Here is a 21597-nt window from a genome sequence, read left to right as displayed (position 1 = left end):
ACAGAACATGTCCCTCCATCAGTAATTAAATATTTGGGGTCCCTTAAATTCTTTGAAAATGGGTATTTTCCTGTGGAGATAAGAAGAGAACCCTGCCCCCAACCTATCTGTATTACTTACCATCAGTATGATTGCCATCCATGTGATTGAATTGTTATTTATCTTTCAACTGGCTTCTCTTCATCAAAACGAACCTTTATCAATTTTGACGGTATCCACAATTTTTCCTCACTTGTGGAGACAAGAGCAAATCCCCTTCCCCAACGCAGCACATCTCCTGGCTTCCATTGTGAGGTCAGCATATCCTTGAAATAAACTGGTTGATTTAGTTTAGTAGACTTTTACATTATCCAATGTCTTTCTGCAGCCAATGTTCCCGTCTCATTAGCGTTGAGAAAATTCAAGGTTAACAAAGCATTATGTAACCTATTTCTGGGGGTGTTTTCCACCCCTTTCTGTTTGTTCAACATATCCTTTATAGTTCGATTTGATCTTTCTATGACTGCTTGACCTGTAGGATTGTATGGTATACCTGTAACATGGTTGATATTGTAATAATCAAAAAACCGTTTCATTTTCCTAGAGACATAAGCAGGACCATTATCTGTCTTTATTTGTGTAGGTATACCCATGATAGCCATGACTTCTAATAAATGAGTGATAACTGAATCAGCTTTTTCTGAACATAAAGCCGTTGCCCACATTTTGCCACAATTAAAACATTTGGTATTTTGATGTCTCCTTTTACCATTGGAAATTGCTTCTTTTACCCATGCTTTAGTGCCATAGTCAAATGTATCAACATTTAGTGTATGCAAGACCCATTTTTTCAGTGGCGCTGATCTGAGCTTTAAAGGTCCCAAAATCCTTTTGTATTTTACATTTGTATTTTTATAAGCCAAAGTCTCGATTATTATACGTCTTGCTTTTGCGTCAGATATCCCTATTTGTACAGCTTTAGTTAGTCTTTGTAAAAAGTCACTAAAGGGTTCTCTTTGACCCTGTTTAACTCTGACAAATGATTTCATCCTCTGTCCTGGGTCTTGCACCATGTCCCAAGCCCTTAAGGCTGCTGTAGTACACATGGAAAGTGTATTTTTACCCAAATTAGCTTGTTCCTGAGGTTCAGAATATAGCCCCTCTCCTAGAATTTGATCTAGGGAAATCTCAATTCCCTTTGCTCTTTCCTGCTGTTCTAAAAGTCTAGCCTCTTGCCTGAATAAGCATTTCCATTTCAATTGCGGTCCACTCTCAAGGACAGCAGAGCTCAGTTGAAACCAGTCAGAGGGCGTGACTTTATTTGTTGTGGCCCAAGATCTTAGCATCTCTTTAACAAAAAAGGCATTCATCCCAAAAGTCATCACAGCCTGTTTAATTTTTTTGAGATCATTCATACGGACAGGTTCCCATGTATCTTCCTTGATGACCCTAGGGTTTCTGGAACCAACTACTTTCTCTGTTGTTACAACTGGAAAGGCAGGTAGAACTGTAGGTAGAGCTTTGTGGGAATTGTCCCGGAGAGATTTACCCACAGATTTAGTTAAAATTTGTCTTTCTACCTCTTGCTCTTTTTCCTCAGAATTTAGAAATTTTTTAGTCTTTTTAATTTTATTTACCATTGTCTTCTGTAATGTCTGAATCTCCTGTCCAGAATTATGTTCTAAAGCCTTTATTGAGGATTTTAAAGTATGAAGTTTGTCCATTAGAGATAACATCTCATCTTTGGACATAATTTTTATAGCATATACCGTGCTTTTTTGTATTGACAATCTTTTCACCAATCTGTCATAAGCTTTAGACAAAATCTGATTGTCACATTTTTTAGCAGTTTTGATTTTCTCAGTTAATGTTTCAGTTCCTTCTGAAAGGGACTGAAGCTTACGACTCAAATCAGCTGTTTCCTCTTCCATAGTAATGAATTTTTCCTTAATATCAGCCATTAATGTTTCAGTTCCTACTGAAAGGGACTGAAGCTTACAATCCAAATCAGCTGTTCCCTCTTTCTTAGTAATGAATTTCTCTTTAACATCAGCCTGTACCTCTTTTAAATTTTGTTCAGTTTGTTGAGTTGTGTTAAACAAAGATCTGTTCTCTGCCTGGAGAACTTTAAACTGACTTTTGAGAAGATTGTTGTCATTCTCAATTGTTTTTAAGCATTCAACCTCGTCTCGTAAAGACTTTATCATATTTCTATTATTAAACCATATAGTACCAAGGAAAACTACGAATCCCAGAAAGATCCATATCTGTGGGCTGACAGACATTTCTTGTAAAATCTCCCACATGGTACAATTGAAAAGGCTGTTAAAGACTTGAATGGTAATGTTTTTAGACATTTTTCTTATTTATAAAAGAAAATTATGTACCTGTAATGACGTTTTTCTGCCAGTGGTGGCGAAAGAAATGCACCTGAGTCCACGTGGTCTAAACCAGAGCCGGTCTGAAACAATTAACTCAAAACAAAAATTATTGTACTGCCTGATAAGGGAAGGGGTTGGCGGCTTTTGCTTCAAAACCGCAGGTGCTTCTGTTAAATCAGGCAGTGAGGCTTTGGAAGACAAGAGGAAGATGGGCAGGGAGCTATTAACTGCTCCGTGGGGGTCGCTGCTCTGCCTGGAGTAGGGGAAGGGAAAGTGAGCAGGAGGCGCGCTGTAAAAGCTAGCAGGCTATGCTCGCCCAATCCCACTTCCTGAGCTCCGGTAACTAACTTGCTCGCAAAGCCTGGGAAAGATGGAGCTTGCGCCCCCCTCCCCCCCGTGCCGGGGCAAAATAGCCCCACGTTGGGCGCCAAATGTGGCGGTGTAAATGAATGCAGAAAGATTATATATATATACAGCTTTAATAAGGAAATAGACTTACAGGACCACAGGTTCCCGCGGAGAACAGGAAGAGCAGAGCAAAAGGGCTGCTGGGATCACGCCCGGCAGATTTATCAGTAAACATTAGCCCAAGGCGAACACGCCCCCAATGGGTGGGGCTATAGCCCTACAAGAAAAGGGATCCCAAAAGCAGGCACAAGAGTCAGGGACAGCCCCCACTCTTACTGTTAGGGGTCTCACAAGAAGACCAGGCTTCTCAAACAGGTTAAGATCCTTAGGGCAACAACATAGTATATTTTTGTTGGTAAAAATCTGTTTCTGAAGGTGAATTGAACAGATATGGGGAAACTTAATGGTTTCATGTTCCTGTCTATTATTATTAATGCTGCTGCTACTACTGCTGCCACCACTACTACTACACTTTTTAGATAATACCTTGTATAAATTCTTAAAATGTAATTTTTTTAAAAAGATGCATTATTAATCCCAAATCAAAAGACAGACTTAGCTTATTGGTGGATATATACTCACATTTTCTCCTTATATGATTTTTTCCATGTTCATCACTCACAGTTGTAATTTTTATTAATCTTCTCTCCTTGATTTTAATAATGTTAGATAATGCCATTAATTTAGAGTAAATCACAACTATAGATCACAAGAAATAGGTCAGTGTTGTTTTAATAGGATTTTTTTGAGAGAGATACCCTATAGTAAACTACAAAGAAGGTTTTATCCTTTGTCCCTTAGAACATCATGAAGAATACATGTGGTTCAAGCCTTTTCCATGTTTTGGGTAGATCTTACCGTCTTTAGCATGGGTTTTTAAAGAGTATCGGCCAGTTATCCACTTGGTACTTAAAAAATCAGTACCATTACATATTGTAAATACTTTTCAACTTAAAGCTGAAAGGGTACATAATTTTGTCTGTGTAGACTTTTCCCCTTTACAATAATATAATAATAATACAATAATAATAATACAATAATAGTTTTAGCAAAATCAAGACATAATTTTAATATTTAGTCCAGGTGTATTATAATGCAGTATGATTTTTAAAACATGTCGTATATAAAGGAGAAGTATAGTGTGACCAAAAAGTAAAAATAAGCATATTCTTTTGGAAGTGCACTCTTCCAAACTATATTAAACAATACAAATGTAAGCGAGGTTGGCAGGATGCGTCTGGGAAAGAGAAAAATACAGGTCTTAGCTTAGACATCAGTACCAGTTCCTACACAGTGTTCTGATCATGCTGCCTGGCTTGAGGCCTATGTATGGAATTAAATAACCTCTGTAGTTAATTTAATGGTTAGTTAGAGTTAAAAATTACCTCTTTGTATGTAGGTTAACTAATACTGACAAATTCACATTTCATTATTATCAGGATAGTTTTTATATAATCATGCTTCTGTCTCCCTTTCAATATAACATTGCAGTTGAATGCTTTAAAATATTTCCCGGTTATAAAATAAAGATGTGTACCTGTTATAAGTAATAATTCTGTTTTAAAATAATGCTCTTCTGAGATAGTTAAGCCTGGCACATTGGGCTGGAGTGTCCTTAGCCATGATACTGTTCTTTTAAGCCCAATATTATTTGTTTTTCACTAATAAGGAAAATTAATGATTTTAGAAACTTTGTAGATGACTGATTAGATTTATATTCAAATCAGAGAAACTGGAATAATGCATTTGTGAGGATAAGGGAGAAGTGTCATCTTTTCTAAGCACTTGTCTTTTCATGGACTGTAAAGGTTGTGACTGATGTCTTGCTTTAGCTTCCCATTCTCTCTTTGGTTGACAGTGCTTGGGATCTGGTTGGCCAGCTGCCCCATTATTGCAAGATGTCACTGGCTCAGGGTTGATCTGAATGCCAGATGTTTTTGCTTCTTACAACAGAAAATGTAATTTGTCCTCCTGTTGTTGCACTTACTGGTTATTGTATTCTCCAGGAGCAGACACTGAGTCCATATGGGTTATGAGAGTGTTCATTAGGAATTAGCACCCATCGAAGGGAGGCAGAGGACCAAGAAATCAGACAATTGTAAGCCAAAGCTTCAGTCAGCACTGCTTGCAGTTCTGAGGTTTTGTGGACTTCTGAGTTGTTAATTTGGTCAAAATTGTTGGATCTTTGTCTTTCTACATCAACTATTCAGTACATATGGGCTGTTCCAAGAAAGAGATGAGGATTGAGCTGTTCCAAGAAAGAGATGAGGATTGAGAAGAAGCTATTTGCTACTCTGAAGGATGTGTATGTATATATATATGTATATGTATATATATGTATATGTATGAATAAAAATTGTCACTCCCACCTCAGCCAGCAAGAAGGACGCAACACCGGAGCTCTTCCTGCTGCAGTTTATTCAGGACCTTTTGACAATGCGTTCTCTCTTTCTCTCTCTCCCTCCGGGCAAACCTCTCCCAGCCCTTAAAAAGGCACAGGCCGCCAACCCCGGATTGCCAGGTGGGCACTGTCCATAGGTCCACGCATATGCAAGCAGCTGACGATCATTGCGTGATAATAGCATAAGTCAGGCCTTAGCCATAAGGAGTTGATTATTATATAGAGCACTCGCTTTCGGGATCGCAGAGGGCGGAAGCCAGCACCATCAGGTGCGGCTCCATGCAGCTCTCTACAGTTCCCCCTTTTTGTTTTGTAAAGCAACAGGCAAGAGTAGAGGTCTGATCTCTGTTAAAAATGGAACATGTACTAGTGTCTGTCCAGGTGTCATCCACCCAGAGAACACTAGACCTGTCCGGTGTCCTTTTACAGAAGTGGGAGTTAGACACCAACCCACATGCAATCAGACTTGCTCTTCTTGAGGTCGACTTCTCTGACCTCAAGTGCAGTGCGCAAGCCTCGCATCCTGTGCTCAAATATAGATAACCAAGCTTGAGGGGACTGTCCTGCTTCAATGGCCGTGAAGGCCTGAATGATCATAACTGCATTGCGATGCTGTGAAACCCTTATGTGACAAATAGGCATACCAGGGAGGCAAACACCATTAAGCCTGTTAGGGCTCCTATTCCCGCCCACTCCTTCAGATGATCCAGGAGGATAGTCCTTCTGCCAGGCTAGTATCCATGCGTGTGGAATTTGCAGTCGCAATCGCCACTCGCAGCTTTTCCAGTTGTTGTTCGAATTCACCAGACCAATTACCTAAAAGATATCTAGATAATTCTTTAGACAAATTAGCTGCATGGGTAAAGTTTTTATACCACAATCCACCCTCACCTTCTGAGGGCGACCTCTCAGTGTTCCCTAGTTCCCGATATCTCGGCTGGGACCTCCAAATGCTGTTCAGGGCCAGATTATATAGAGATAGCCATGCCCCAACCAAACCCACCAGAAACCACTCTCCTGCTATCAGGAACTCCTGAAGGGCTCCTGCTCAGAGCAGCTGTTCGCTCTTTGGCGCTCCTCCTCCAGTTTGTCTTAGCTCCAGCACTTGTATTTGCTGATGCTCCTGGAACTGCTGTAGCATCTGCCAGGCTAGGCACTGACTGGGCTGAGGCAATGTGCCTTCCACCACAGCCACCTAGCAAAGCTCTGCTCCAGCTGCCTTCTAGCCTCAGCTGCATTCGTTCTGGGTCCAAACTGGTGCATGGAGTGGAGCAGAACTCAGGAAAGCAGGCTTGCTGCTCTGCAACCATTGAAGAGTCCCCACTTACACCATGTTTTAGGGAATTTGGGCGTTGTCAATCTGTCTGGCTACTTCCTGCTGAGTGGGGACGCTGCATTCTTAGGGATATTTACTGCAATTTTCCAGCTGCGGTCATAGGGGGGGGCGGGGGGGCGGGAGGCGGAGGCTCAACCTCCCCACCAAGCTGGAAGGTGGAGGTGCTGCCGCAGGGCAGAGCAGCGGCCCGACCCTGTCGGGGTGGGGTGGCGGTTGCCCCGGGCTGGGACAGAGGTCCAGGCCAACGGGCCTTGTTGCGGTTGTGCTGCGCTTCTGTGTCCTGAGGCAGGTCCCGGGTGTTTGCACGCTTGCAGCCCCTCAGCGCTCGCCTGGAGCTCCTTGGCCTTGGAGCCTCCGCCGCTCACACTCCCCTGCTAACTCAGGAGGTCTTGGTAATTCAAACCACGTGAATATTGAGTAAATCCTTAGGCTCTCATCGTCTGTGGAAACAAAAACAGAGCCTCCTTTCCAAAGCATTAAATTCTTCCCAAAACATACGTCCCCTCCGGCCAGGGACAACCTTGTTTGTTTATCCCGCTTTCTCGTGAAGGAAGTCAGGATTAACATATAAATTTTTAGAACGAAGCAGCTCATTGAGAGCCAGAAAAAAATTTGGTGCGAAGATGAAGCGCCCATTTGAACAAATGCTAGATTCGTACCATTTCACTTTAACGCCGTCCACTCTTGTTGTAGCTCTACTTTTATCCTGCTCTCCCTTTTTCAACCTGTGAGAGCAGAAAACCCGCTTTTTGCGGTCCTCTTACCTGAGGATTTACCGGTGCACCCCCTGACTGCAGCAAGTTCTGGGCTCCACGGAGAGAGGTTTGGAGGTTCCTCGTATGGGCCACCACCTGTCACGCCCACCTCGGTCAGCAAGAAGGACACAACACCGGAGCTCTTCTTGCTAAGCAGTTTATTCAGGACTTTATTCACAATTTCTTTCTCTTTCCTTCCCTCTCTCTCTCTTCTCTCTCCCTCTCTCCCTTGGCAAACCTCTCCCAACCCTTAAGTAGGCCTGGGCTGCCAACCCCAGATTGCCAGGTGGGCACTGCCCATAGGTCCACGCATATGCAAGCAGCTGACAATCATTGCGTGATAATAGCATAAGTCAGGCCTAGTTGATATTAGGAGTTGATTATCACAGAGAGCACTTGCTTTCAGGATTGCGGAGGGCGGGAGCCAGCACCATCAGGTGGGGCTCTAAGCAGCTCTCTACGCATAGGTATCAGGTGCGACTCCACGCAGCTCTCTACAAAAAATATCTCACCATATTCTATAAATATGTACAAATACTGAGTAAAAATGATTATATTTAAAAGTAGCTCCTCACATGTCCATTTTTAAAATCCTTCTCATTTTAATTGTTTGGATAGGAATGTGCTATACATTTTCCCCACTCCCCTCCTTCCTTCCCTTCCACTCTTCCCCCTATTCCACGCTCCCAATTTACTCAGAAGATCTTGTATTTTTTCCCCCTTCTTAGGTGGATCCATGTATGTCTCTCTTAGGTTCATCTTTAATGACTCCTACCTGTGGTTCTAGCACTCAAAATGCTGAGGCAGGAGGATTGCCATTAGTTTAAGGGCTGCCTAGTCTATCTGTGTAGGAAGTATCATGCCAGACAAGACAATAGAGTAAGACCCTATTAATAAAGAAAAAACAACATGTGGTATAGTTCTATTTGTATAGAGGCTGAAGCAGGAGGATTCGCAATGCTGAGCTAGCCTAGGCTATAAAAGAAGAAAAATATACAGAAACAAACCAAAGCAAGCAAAAGGAGAGGCTAGAGCTTAAGGAAGACAGTTGTAGGGCAGAAAGTCCTCGAAGTGAGGAGCTGAGACATTAAATAACCACAAATCTTTAGGATTCAATTTCCCCATGCTAACCCATAGACTACCTAGAAAACCATCCACTGTATCCTAACATTTGCAGAGGACATAACCCAATGGAAGTTCTTATTATTTTATTATTCTTGTAATAAACTAATACTACTGTCAAAAAGAAAGAAAAGAAAAGTAGCTCCTTTCTCTTATGACAGCCATATCTGGTTTCTTAAAGCTTTGTCCTTCTACTGTTTATTCCTGTGTGTCTGGTATCATGACATCTAATTTCAGATATTTTAAAACAGTTTATAAGGACTCTTGGGGACTCTGCTAAGCTGGCTTTTCCTCAAGCCTGCTCTCACTGATCTGCCGCCTCATGCTTCCTAAGACTTTGTAAATGCTCTTTATTGCTGAGCCAAAAATACTGTGTTTGTGTAACTGCCTTTAATTTTCACATTTCTTTGCTAATACTTTGATTTATTTTCCTTCCATTAATGTGTATCAAATACTAGATAATCACATTTCAAGTATTCACGTAAATCAAATGATGTATTATGCTGGTTTACTCACTTTCTTCAACCTTATACACAGCTGTATTTAATGTTTTCCCCTATATTACTTAGTGCATATTGGTTTTCCAATTTATAAAATTATAGTGACAATTTTTTCTTTTTTCCTTTTATTGAAAATAGATTTCCCCCTCATGTTATATATCCTGATTAAGTTTCTTCTTCCTCTATTCCTCCTAGTTTCTCCCTATCTGGATCCACTCTCTTTCTGTTTCTCTTTAGAAAGCAGTCTTTTAAAGGGATGGTATTAAAATAAAATGCAATAAGGTAACACTTTGGAGTTGGACAAAATAAACAGAAAGAAAAAAAGCTCAGGAAAAGGCACAAGAAACAGACACATTTGTTTACACATTCAGGAATCTGATAAAAACACTAAATTGGAAGCCTTGTATATAACCAAAGGACCTGGTGCAGGCCTTGTGCATGCTGCCTCAGACTGTGATTTCATATGAGCTTTGATCATGTTGGTTTAGAGCAGTGGTTCTCAACCTTCCTAATGCACACCTCATGTTGTGCTGATCCCCAACCATGAAATTATTTTGTTGCTACTTCATAACTGTAATTTTGCTTCTATTATGAATTATAATGTAAATATCTGTGTTTTTCAGTGTTCTTAGGTGATTCCTGTGAATGGATCGTTTGACTCCCCCCCCAAAGGTTATGACACACAGCTTGAGAACCACTGATTTAGAGGGGCTTGTTTTCCTGGTATCCTTCATCCCCTCTGGCTCTTACACTTTTTCTGCCTCCTCTTCTGCCTGGTTCCCTGAATCCTGAAAAGAGGGATTTGATGGAGGTATCCCATTTAGGGCTGAATGTTCCAAGGTCTCTCTTTCATCTTGTTCTGTCTTTTCTCACATTCACTTTCGAGTTTTTGCCTGTTAATTGTTGTAGCTTTATTTTTTCTATTTTTAGTAGTGTGTGTGGGGACATAGGGAAGAAAGTGTCTTAACTACCCATGAAGATTTTTAATGATAAGACAAGGGGATGCAATGATGAGAGGGGAAGAGATTTCTGTTTTCTATTTGTATGTAATATGTAGTATTACCACTGTTATTCATGTTGGAATTGTTTAATTGTTTCTTGTGGAATGTTTTATTTAGTCACCCGTGATGGTTTTAATCTCATCCTTCATTCTTCTTGCATTTTAGTCAGTCTGCTCCTAGCATATATTTAATACAAGAAAATTATCTATTAATTTGGGATTAAAATATGAAATTATTCTGTTCATTTTGGAGCTTGTGTATTTTGTTGATTAGTTGAGAGGTTTTGAAGTAGAATCTAGTTGCCTGATTTTTTTTTTTCTGTTCCAGGGATAGACCCAGGGGTTTCTACTGCTGACCCATAGCTTGAGACCAGAACACTGAATTAATTCACTAATTTGTGTGTGTGTGTGTGTGTTTAGTTATTTTCAGTGCTGGGGTTGGAATCTAGGGCCCTGTGAGCTAAAAAAAAAAAATAGTCTAGTTGTGTAACTGCCTCTAGTTTTTACATTTTTTTGCTAATACATTTATTCTATTTTCCTTCCTTCCATATGTACCAAGTACTAGATAATCACATTTCAAGTATTCTGGAAAACCAAATAATGTATCATGTCTGGAAGACAAATGCTATACTACTAAGCCACAAATTCAGCCCCTGATGTGAATTTTAAAAAAATCAGACATACTTATGAACCCCTTTGGTGGAGTGTTATAGAGACAAGAATACTCAAGTTTGTGGCTCGGTTCCTTAACATGTGAAGCAGTTGTGCTTCCGTGATGCTGTCTCAGAGCTGAGGAGGCTTATGGAACTTCCCAGGCGTAATGACACCAACAGTTGTTTCTTCTTTTCCCTTTATATTTACTTTCCATCATCTTGTCAAATGACCTACTACTCTATGGCTAGAAATTACATTAAGTAGGAAAACTGGAATTTGTGACTTAATTTTTTTTTTATTAAAAATTTCCACCTCCTCCCATTTCTTTCCCCTCCTCCCTCCCCCCCTCCTCCTCCTCCTGCCTCTCCAGTCCAAAGAGCAGTCAGGGTTCCCTACCCTATGGGAAATCCAAGGTCCTCCCCCTCCCACCATTCCAGGAAGGTAAGCATCCAAACAGACTGGGCTCCCACAAAGCCAGTTCATGCAGTAGAATCAAAACCCAGTGCCACTGTCCTTGGCTTCTCAGTCAGCCTCCACCGTCAGCCACATTCAGAGTTCGGTTTGATCACATGCTCCATCAGTCCCAGTCCAGCTGGCCTTGGTGAGCTCTCATTAGATCAGTTCCACCGTCTCAGTGGGTGGGTGCACCCCTCGTGGTCCTGACTTCCTTGCTCATGTTCTCCCTCCTTCTGCTCCTCATTTGGACCTTAGGAGCTCAGTCCAGTGCTCCAGTGTGGGTCTCTGTCTATCTCCATCTATCGCCAGATGAAGGTTCTAAGGTGATATGCAAGATATTCATCAGTGTGGCTATAGGATAAGGCCAGTTCAGGCACCCTCTCCTCTGCTGCCCAAGGAACAAGTTGGGGACATCTCCTTGGACACCTGGGAACCCCTCTGGAGTCAAGTCTCTTGCCAACCCTAAAATGGCTCCCTTAACTAAGATATCTACTTCCCTGCTCTCATATCCACCCCTCCTCCATCCCAACCATCCTATTCCCCCAGAGAACTGTTAACCAACCAGTAACACTGGAGTTAAAATTAAAATTGTGGTGGGGACCCTAAAGGTGAATAGAGAATTATGAATCGAGCCATTTCCTTTCTGAGATATCAGTGAAGCCTTGTCTAATGATTGCTCTTATTTCCTGTAGCCCAGGTTGGCCTTAAACTTCTGATTCTCTAGAGTGCTAAGATAACAGGCAGTTAGTTCTAAGATGTCTTCTCTGTAAGCGGTAGCTCAGAGAGATCACAATGGATATTATGACGTATTTATAATGAAGAGGAAACAAAAGTACTCCATATCAAAACTTGTGGGATGTAGCTCCAGAAAATGCTGCAGTAAAAGAAAATCTCTAACCTTAAACGAAAATGTTGGTAAAGGAATGAGGTGAGACATGAATTGTCTCTTAACTCAGAAATCTGGGAAAGAAAGTAAAATTAGCTGAATTATAGAGAAGAAAAAGGTAAAATTAAGTTAGTTAAAATGGATGAAAAATCCAGAAATAAGGGAAGAGCAATAGGCAAATATTATTTTAAAAATCAATAAATATATAAATACCTTATTAAAAGTTACTAGTTTAGTCTCTAGTAAATTGTCACTAAAGACAGATATCTAGTTTGAATATTGATAGTAGTATAGAATATGGGATCTGAAGGCAGACTGCCTGGCTGTAAACCCTGGCAGTGGCCTTGAGTTTAAGCTCAGGGCAGCTGAACTTCTTCGTCTGTAGATAGGGTAAATGACTGTACCCTCCTGGGCCGCTGTAGAGAGATAGCAAACACTTAGGGTGCTATATGGAAAGCAAAACTCTAACCAAGTTTTTTAGTTTTAATCTTATGAAAGATGCAAGAGAAGCTGGGTGTGGTAGTTCACACCTATAATTTCAACACTCTGGAGACCGCAGAAAGTGAATTGCCAGTAGTTCAGTACTAGTCTGGGCAATATAGTGAGCTGAGGTTAGACTAGGCTTCAAAGTGAAATCGTGCCTCAAAGTGTAAGCCAATCAAAGAACAATAGCAAAAATAACAAAGATACAAGAACACAATATTAGACATGGAACTACTAATACAACATATAGATTTCAGAAGTGATCAATTACATTCTAATTTGAGAAGTGGATAAATATATATTTTATTAGAAAAATCAAAACCACTGTAATATATCTAGGAGAAACAAGTTGTGTGGGTAAGCTAAAGATGTTTAATGAAATGAAATCTATAATGTAAATCCCCCTCACAGGGTTCCATTATCATATCTGTAGGAGGCTCCTACTTTCCCCTGCATTTTTAAAAGTGCAGGCACTAAAGTGTAAGGTGACATGCCCAAGTGACAACTTTCTTAATAGAGAATGTTTTCATCCCCAAAAGTATCCTTCCAGAATGAAAATTACCAGAGTACTTTTTATTTCCAGGAATTTTGGAAATGATAGATGCTCTAGAAAGTGTTAATATGAATCACAGTTAGGATGGAACCTGTAAAACAGATACTTTTCTTTTTTTAAAAAAAATTCTCAATATTTTAATTTTGTTTTAACATAATTGTCTGCCATTTTTTCATATAATTTAGGCATAAAGACTATGCTTCCTAAATTCACTTTTTTATCTTTTAAGTTAATATACTCAAGATTCACGAAGACCAGGTGAGCAATTTAAATAGACCTATAAGTCGCAAGGAAATAGAAGCTGTCATCAAAAACCTCCCAACCAAAACAAGCCCAGGATGGTTTTAGTGCAGAATTCTACCAGAACTTTCAAGAAGAGATAATACCTATGCCCCTCAATGTGTTCCACATAATAGAAACAGAAGGGTCATTGCCAAACTCTTTTTATGAAGCTACAGTTACCCTGATACCAAAACCACACAAAGACTCAACCAAGAAAGAGGATTACAGACCAATCTGACTCATGAACATCGATGCAAAAATTCTCAATAAAGTACTGGCAAACTGAATCCAAGAACACATCAAAAAAAAAACCATCCATTATGATCAAGTAGGCTTCATCTCAGAGATGCAGGGCTGGTTCAACATACAAAAATCTATCAATGTAATCTATCATATAAATAAACTGAAAGATATTTTTCTTAAAGTAATTTTTAAAGCAATTGAAGACGTTTCATGTAAAAAGGCTTCCTGATTATTTTCAACTAAAACGTAAATATATTTGTTTTTTTCAGAGACATTAAACCTGACAATATATTGATGGATATGAATGGACATATTCGTTTAGCAGATTTTGGTTCTTGTCTGAAGCTGATGGAAGATGGAACGGTAAATAAGTATGAGTTATTCTATCCATAGACATTTTCCTTGTCTTCTTTCTCTGTTCTAGAGACTCTGTGCTTAAACTGTCTGCCACGCAGTCATCCATTTGTCTTTGCTCCACCTCCTTTCACAAAGCATTGGCCTTACTTGCTCAGAGTCATCTTAACCTGCTTGTAATAGTGAGCTTGAGAATGGCGCTTTGAGAGCCTTGTGGTTTCTGTTTTAGCTAATGCCTATTATACTTGAAACTTTCCTAAGGTTTTAGAGTGGTAAAGATTGTAAGTTTTATATAGAAAATAAAATACAACTCCATCTTCATTTGTCCTTTTTTCTAATGATATAGTTGTTCTGAGGGATAGTGTTCAGCAAATGAATTTTCTTTTTGAGTGAAGACTAGGTAGCATTAGTTTTGTGTTCCCATTTGTTTGACTTTTACTGACGAAATCATTAAGTTCTTGTTCAATTAAAAGTGTATATTTTCAGATTTTGTTACTTTTTATGTGTGTACACGTGTATGTGTGTGTGCTTATTTCTGGGTATGTAATGTGGGTGTATGTGGAGGTCGAAGAACAACTAGGTCCTCATTTCCCATCTTATTTAAGACAGAGTCTCTTGTCCACTCCTGTGTATATCAAGTTGACACTTCTGGGAGTTTTCCTGCATCTGCCTCCCATATTGCAGTAGAAGATTGGGATTATAGATATGTTGTATCATGTATGACTTTGCATGGTGTCGTAGGGTTTCTGTCACTGTGAAGAAACACCATGACCGTGGTAACTTTTATAAAGGAAAAGCATTTAATTGTGGTCACTTAACGTTTCTGAGGTTTACTCCATTATCATCATGCTACGGCATGATGGCATGCAGGTAAAAGAGAAGTAGCCAAGTGCCCTACAACTTGACTTGCAGGCAAGAGGAAGTGGTCTCTTACTGGATGTAGTTTGAACATATATGGAACCTCAAAGCCCACCTCGACAGTGTCACACTTCTTCCAATAAGGCCACACCTCTTAATAGTGCTACTCCCTTTGGGGGCCATTTTCTTTCAAGCCACCACACATGGGTCGTGGAGAGTCGAACTCGGTCCTCACACTTGCATGGCAAGTGCTCTACCCACTGAACTGTCTTCTCAACCACACTGCTTTAAATTTTCTTTAATTTTCTTGCCTATTGCAGAGGCCCACATGTATATTAATATAATTAGCAGTTTTTTGAAAACAATATAATAAATTCCAGAGCCATGAATGTGTTATCATTATTCTTGACTAGTTATTTGACTCTGAAAAATTATCTTTAGGTGATTTTGAAAATGCATATGTGATTTATGAATTTGGCCATGTTGAAAGGAATAATTGGTACTGAATTATCTGTCTTACTATAAATGACTATGTTGCTAAACACGTTATTTAAAACAGCTTTTTCAGACAGTGGATAGCGTTGGCATGTTATAGTTATTCCTAACAGAAAGAAACTCTTGAGATGTACCAGACTCCTGACTTCCCAGCATTCCTGACTATTCTGACATGGCCAGAGTTAGAGCATAGCATAACGTTTTTTTCAGATCTTGGGTGAAGTACCATCGTTGAGTAGCTTTAGCTGCTGGGATCTGAAAGAGCTGATACTGGCACTGTGTAAAGGCAGGCCTAAGTTCCCCAAATTAACCATAAAGGCTGGACTACCCGCACATTGCACTGTAGATTCATAGATGAGTGATATCCACAGGGACACGGAATAGCAGACCAGAGAGTCAAGCCGTGCTGGAGGATGCAAACCAGCCCCATGAGTTTTGACCATTAACTGCAACATTTGTATCTACTGGAATGTTTCAGTCTAAAACCAAGCCCTGATAAAGACAAACAGAGCTTGAAAGTGGTCCTGCCAATGAGGGCCTTACATAGCCAACAGCATACCTATGCCCCACCTTTACTCATTTTGGATCTTGAACCATGGTGTAGTACAGCCTTTACCTATTTCTTATGCAGTTTAGAACTGCTTTCTTCTCTTTGGGTTACAGGTAGTCTTACGTTGATTGATTTTGATTCAAATTTTTTAATGTTTAAAAGTCTGATTTTATGCTGTTCCTGTGTTTTGTTGAATTAATATGCCTTTGGTGGGACAGAGTAATAGGTATTAATCCTCAAACCAGAGCCTCTTGCATAACTAAGCAAGCACTGCACTTCTGAAGTCTTAACTGAGCTACCTAGGCTGGCTTAGAACTTGTGATCCTTCATCCTCAGCCACCAGGCCTAGCTGAGATAACCTTTTACTGTTTACTCATAGTATTCCATTAGTTGATTTGGTGATATACTTCTAATTTTACTTTGTCAGAAAATAGTCCTATTTTATTTTATGGCTTGTGTTTTTTTTATTTGTTGATATCTACTTTATAATTTTGTAACAGACAACTTTTTGTGTATTCCATATTTGTTTGAAAAGAATATATTTTCTCCAACTTTACTAAAAGTAAAGTTTCTATACATGTCCATAATATTGAACTGGTTTTGTATTCATGTTTTATATTCTTATGGGTTTTCTCTAATATCCGTTATTTTAAAATCTTTATGACAGTAGTAGATTTGTTCATTTTCCCATCATAGTTATCAGTACTTTATACATCTCCTTTGTAATGTATTATTTGAAATCACTAAATTTTGCGGGATAGTTTCTTTTGTAATTATATTGATGAACTAAAATAATTTTAATTTGGCTAATACTTTTATTACTGCTTTAAATTTCTACTGTTTAATGTATATAGTTCATCTTTTATCTCACCACTTTCAACTTATGTGCTTCTGTTTTGTTTATCTTACTTAAATAAATGATTTGACTGCTTTTTCTCTCATTTATGTGTTTGGTTTTATCTGTTTTTCAGTGTTAACTCTCTGTCCTTTGACAGGTGCTTTAATCCACTCTTGGATCTTGTGACTTAGTGTAGAGCTTTGTGCTATTTCTGTAGCTTTTGCTTGTTATTTGCATGAGTGCTTTGTTCTTCTTTTTTTCTTTCCTGCTACCTTCTGTCCAGTCGATTTTATCTTTCTTACTCTCTTTATCCTTGGAAGGTAACATATCTTATTTTATTTTATTTTATTTTTTGAGACAGGATCTCACTATGTAGCTCTGACTGTCCTAGAACTCACTATGTAGACCAGGTTGGTCTTGAACTCACAGAGAACCCCTTGCCTGTGCCTCCCAAGTGCTGGCATTAAAGGCATGTGCTACTCTGCCTGGCTAGTTTAAATATTTTAATGCCTCTCTCTAGGATTTTTAAAACATTGATAGTTCACGTCAGTATAGAATTAGTCATTTTTCTTTACATTCACAATCAAAACCATCAACTTACTTTACTTTGTACCATAGAAATTAATTCAGAGTAGTTCAGAGAACTTTATAAAAACTAAAACCCTCTTAGAAAATATAAGGGACAATATTTATGACTGCATTTGGCAAATTTCTTGAGAATAACACAGAATCACAACCCCTCTACCTCATAATGGTAAATTCTATCCTCTTCAAAAACTTGTGTGCATCAAATGACACAGTGGGCAGAAGGAACTCACTTTCCTGATTGTGTGCTAAGAATATGTAAGGACAGCTACAGATTCTAATTAAGTTCTGGCCTGCAGCATTTTAACTTCCTCTCAGGCACTGAAGTTAATCAGTCTTATGGAAGGCTCAGTGTAAGGTGAATTTTTCTCCAGGAGCTTTTTGTACCTAAGCTCAACAGCAGAAAAACAGACTCAGTGAAGAATAAGAGAATTTTCCCAAAGAAAATTTACAGATGAGGAATAAGCATATGAAAAGATACTCCATAAAACCTGTCATGAGAGAAATAAGTCAGAAAGCCTGTGATCCCACCATAATAGCATCTTCTGTCCAGTGGGATAGTTGCTGCCAAACCAGAAAACAGCAAGTGTTGTCTAGGGTGTGGATGATTGAGAGCCCTGGGCACTGTTAGTGTAAAATAGTATAGCTAGTTCTTCCACAGATACTAAACATAAAATGATCGTTTATTTAATTTTCATCTATCTAACTTGCTGTAATTAGATTTTCAACTTTTTAAAATTAAGAATTTTGGTTTTAAAGTTTCTACTTTCCTTCCCTTTTATAATTTTTCCAAATAATTTTTTTTATTTGGTTTTATTTTTGAGACAAAGTCTATTATAATATCCTTGGCTAGCCTGGAACTTGTAGACAGGCTGGCCACAAACTCATAGAGAGCCATCTCAGTGCTAGTATTTAAGGTGCGTACCATCATGTCCAGTGCAGCTAAAAACTTAATGTACAGTAAATAGTCAACCTTTAGTTTTCTTAGGTTTCTGTTTAGGATTTTAAAATTATCATCAGTGTTAAGATGAATGAATTGTTCTCTTCATATCTAACTGATTTTCAGTTCCATTATACATATTTATGTATATCTGTTGATTGCATAAATAAATATTAAAAACCAGTAAGAAAACGTAGTCACATACTATAATCCTAGAACTTGGGAAGTTGAGGTAGGAGGACTGTTGAGTTTGAGGCTAGCCTCAGATGTATAGCAAGACCTTGTCTCTGACAACCAAACCAAAATTAAACAGAATAATGTTGTAAGTGAAGTATTCATTTTATTGTTCATGACTGTAATGACTCAAATCACATTGTTCCCCTAAATACATTCAGCTATAGTAAAGGTCTTGTAAAGTTATGAGTAATGAAAACTATTAATGTAGAGGCCATTTAAAATCATTCTACAAACTAGGAGGCTAAATTCAGATGACAAAAATGTTATAATACTGTTTACTGTATATCTTAAGTAACTATTTTAAATTTAAAATCATTTGTGTAATACATTATAGTAATAAAAATATGATCTTCTTCAGGTCCAGTCTTCAGTAGCAGTTGGAACTCCAGATTATATTTCTCCTGAAATACTTCAAGCTATGGAGGATGGAAAAGGCAGATATGGACCTGAGTGTGACTGGTGGTCTCTGGGGGTCTGTATGTATGAGATGCTTTACGGAGAAACACCTTTCTATGCTGAGTCTCTGGTGGAGACATATGGAAAAATCATGAATCACAAAGTTAGTATATTTACTTTTTTAGGGTTTTTACAATAAATACATGCATTAAGTTGAAGTAATGTGATATTAAAGAGAAAGTACTTTTTTTCAAAACAATGAAAAGTCATATTCTTTTGATTAGTAGGGAAAATTGTTAGTAATTAATTATCTGTAAGATAATTAGTTTTAAGTTTTCCACGTATTTTGTTTGGAAATGCTCCTAAATAGAAAAATTGGTCTCTATAGTTGAGTAAGAGAATTCAAAAGTAGTTTTTATTAGTTTTTACTATATAGTACATACAATTATGACAAGTATGCATGTAAAAATTATAAGCATTATTAGTAATAAATTTGGTGTGAATAAAGACAAAAATTGAACTCCTTTGGAGCCAGCAAGATGACTCCATGGCTACGGTGCTTGCTTGCAAGCCTGGAGACCTGAGTTCAATTCCTGAAATGCATGAAAAGATGGAAGGAGAGAAATGACTCCACAAAGTTGTCCTCTGGCCTTCACGTGGACAGCTTGGCACTTATGTACACATGCACATCCATCCATGGACAGACAGACAGCAATCACAGTTTTACTGAAATTCTTCTGTCAAACTGGCAAAGACAACATGCAAAATTGTATTCTGTTCTCTATGTAGCATTATGGGTACTCCTCAGATTCTGACAGGGCTACAAAATGTAACTTTCTGTCCCAAAGTTAACAGGTGTACATCTTGAGCCTTAAAATTAGAGCTTTTGATAGAGCAAAGGTTGGGTCTAGATATCTACCTGGTGGAAATATCTAGAACAAAGCTGTGTATGTAGAATGACTGCTCCAGTGTTAGCGAGCACAAGACACTGACTGCAGTCCAGATAAACTGCAGGAACAAGAGCCCAGCACTCCAGTCATGCAGCTCCATGTGAAACAAAATAGACAGTGCAGAATAATAAACTGTCCAACTTCAGAAGATTGTGAACTGTTACAAACATCTTCAGTATGAATCTGAATGTCCCCAGAAGGATAGATAATCTGTCCTTTTTAGTTGGTTCTGGTACTTTACGCATACAAATCAGTTTTATAGACTTTGTGTCTTCTACTGAGCTGCCAGCATGGAGCAGTAAGTAGTGGTGAAGAACTGAAAGACAGGGGAAGTTGAAAGTTGTCAATGCATGTGCACCATTCCAGAAGGAAGTCATTGCAATGTAGCATGCTGCTTAACAGTACTGGTCTGGAGAGAGTTAAGGTCAAGACCCATTCCTGTCAATTTTTAGTTGAATGGCGTTGAGAAAATGACTATCTGTCTTAGCTTCCTCTTTTACAAGACTGTCATCCTAGTAGTTCCTACCCAGTATAATTATTGTGAGGATTAAATGGTTAAATAAGTAAATCACTTTGAATAGTGCCAGATACATGGTAAAATTTTAAGGGTTTTGGGCCAGTGGTTAAGAGCATTGGCTGCTCCTTTAGAGGACCCGGATTCAATTCCCAGCACCCACACGGCAGCTCACGGCTGCCTGTAACTCAAGTTTCAGTGGATCTGACTCCCTCACAATGATATGCAGGTCAAATACCAATTCATACAAAAATTTTAAGTGTTTAATGATTAACTGATATTTTATATTGTACCTGAACATTATCAGTAACCTACATTCTTTTGAACTATTGAGTGAAATTCTGATACTTTTAATCAGATCCATCTCATTTTAACATCAGTTTCAGATCCTATAGCATCTGACCTCATTTTGTAGTTCATCCATCATGAAGTCACTTAAAGAATTAAAAGTTATTTTAGGAAAAGGATTTATTTCTCATCATCCCTGTATCTCCCCACAGTATCAATGCTCTGTGCCATCAAACCCTAGTTGTTTTTCCAAAGGAAATGGATTTAAACAAGTTTACCACCCTTTTGTAAGAAAACGACTGATTTGTATTTATATTTTATATTGCCGTCTGTATAGGAGAGGTTTCAGTTTCCACCCCAAGTGACTGATGTGTCTGAAAATGCAAAGGATCTTATTCGAAGACTCATTTGTAGCAGAGAACATCGACTTGGCCAAAATGGAATAGAAGACTTTAAGAAACATCCATTTTTCAGTGGAATTGATTGGGATAATATTCGAAACTGTGAAGCACCTTATATTCCAGAAGTCAGTAGCCCAACAGATACATCGAATTTTGATGTGGATGATGACTGTTTAAAAAATTCTGTAAGTATGACATTATGAAGATGTCCTGTCCTTCTTGTTCTTTTAAGGATGTTTATAAAGTAACATTTTATTTATTAATTTGGTGCCAGGACCATTTTTCTCTTATCAGTCACACAGTAGTTATAAGTTCCAGTGTTTATTCTGTCATGTATCAAAAAAATTAAGAGACTTAATTAAATTCAGTGTAGTTACCATGACCAAAAGCAAAATTCAAAGACCTGTTGTTTAGCAAATTTTGTCATATGTTTACTAAAAATACAAGATTAGACACCTTTAAAAGTATATTTCGTGATTTCAAAGTGAAAAAGATGACAAACCCCTCCCTAAAACCAACCATGAAACTGGAAACAAATGGCAACACATGTAAGGGCTTACTATAACCAAAAGGAAATAAAGAAGTATTTATTCATCAAAAACTACTGAACTTTATTTGAAACCATACATGCTCCACCACCTCCTTGTAGACAGAAATTTCTGTCCCATAGCCATTCAGTCCCAAATAAACACACAGAGGCTTATATTAATTATAAACTGTTTGGTCTGTTAGCTCATGCTTATTACTAACTA

At 38.6% G+C, this 21597-nt stretch overlaps 1 protein-coding gene across 18 annotated transcripts in view; it reads left to right on the top strand.

Annotated features, from left to right (window-relative positions):
- Positions 1 to 21597, top strand: part of Cdc42bpa (CDC42 binding protein kinase alpha) — a 257942-nt gene that overhangs the window by 125675 nt on the left and 110670 nt on the right. For all 18 annotated transcript variants that reach the window (XM_057769503.1, XM_057769501.1, XM_057769494.1 and 15 more), the window contains exons 6-8: positions 13709 to 13802; positions 18655 to 18855; positions 20782 to 21030. In XM_057769503.1, coding sequence (XP_057625486.1) covers positions 13709 to 13802; positions 18655 to 18855; positions 20782 to 21030 — 544 coding nt within the window. The remainder of the gene's footprint in view (positions 1 to 13708; positions 13803 to 18654; positions 18856 to 20781; positions 21031 to 21597) is intronic.

This window comes from Chionomys nivalis, chromosome 5 (assembly GCF_950005125.1).
Source record: "Chionomys nivalis chromosome 5, mChiNiv1.1, whole genome shotgun sequence".
Lineage (NCBI taxonomy): Eukaryota > Metazoa > Chordata > Mammalia > Rodentia > Cricetidae > Chionomys > Chionomys nivalis.
The sequence above is the reverse complement of the archived record's forward strand: the minus strand, read 5'-3'. Positions and strand labels throughout refer to the sequence as shown.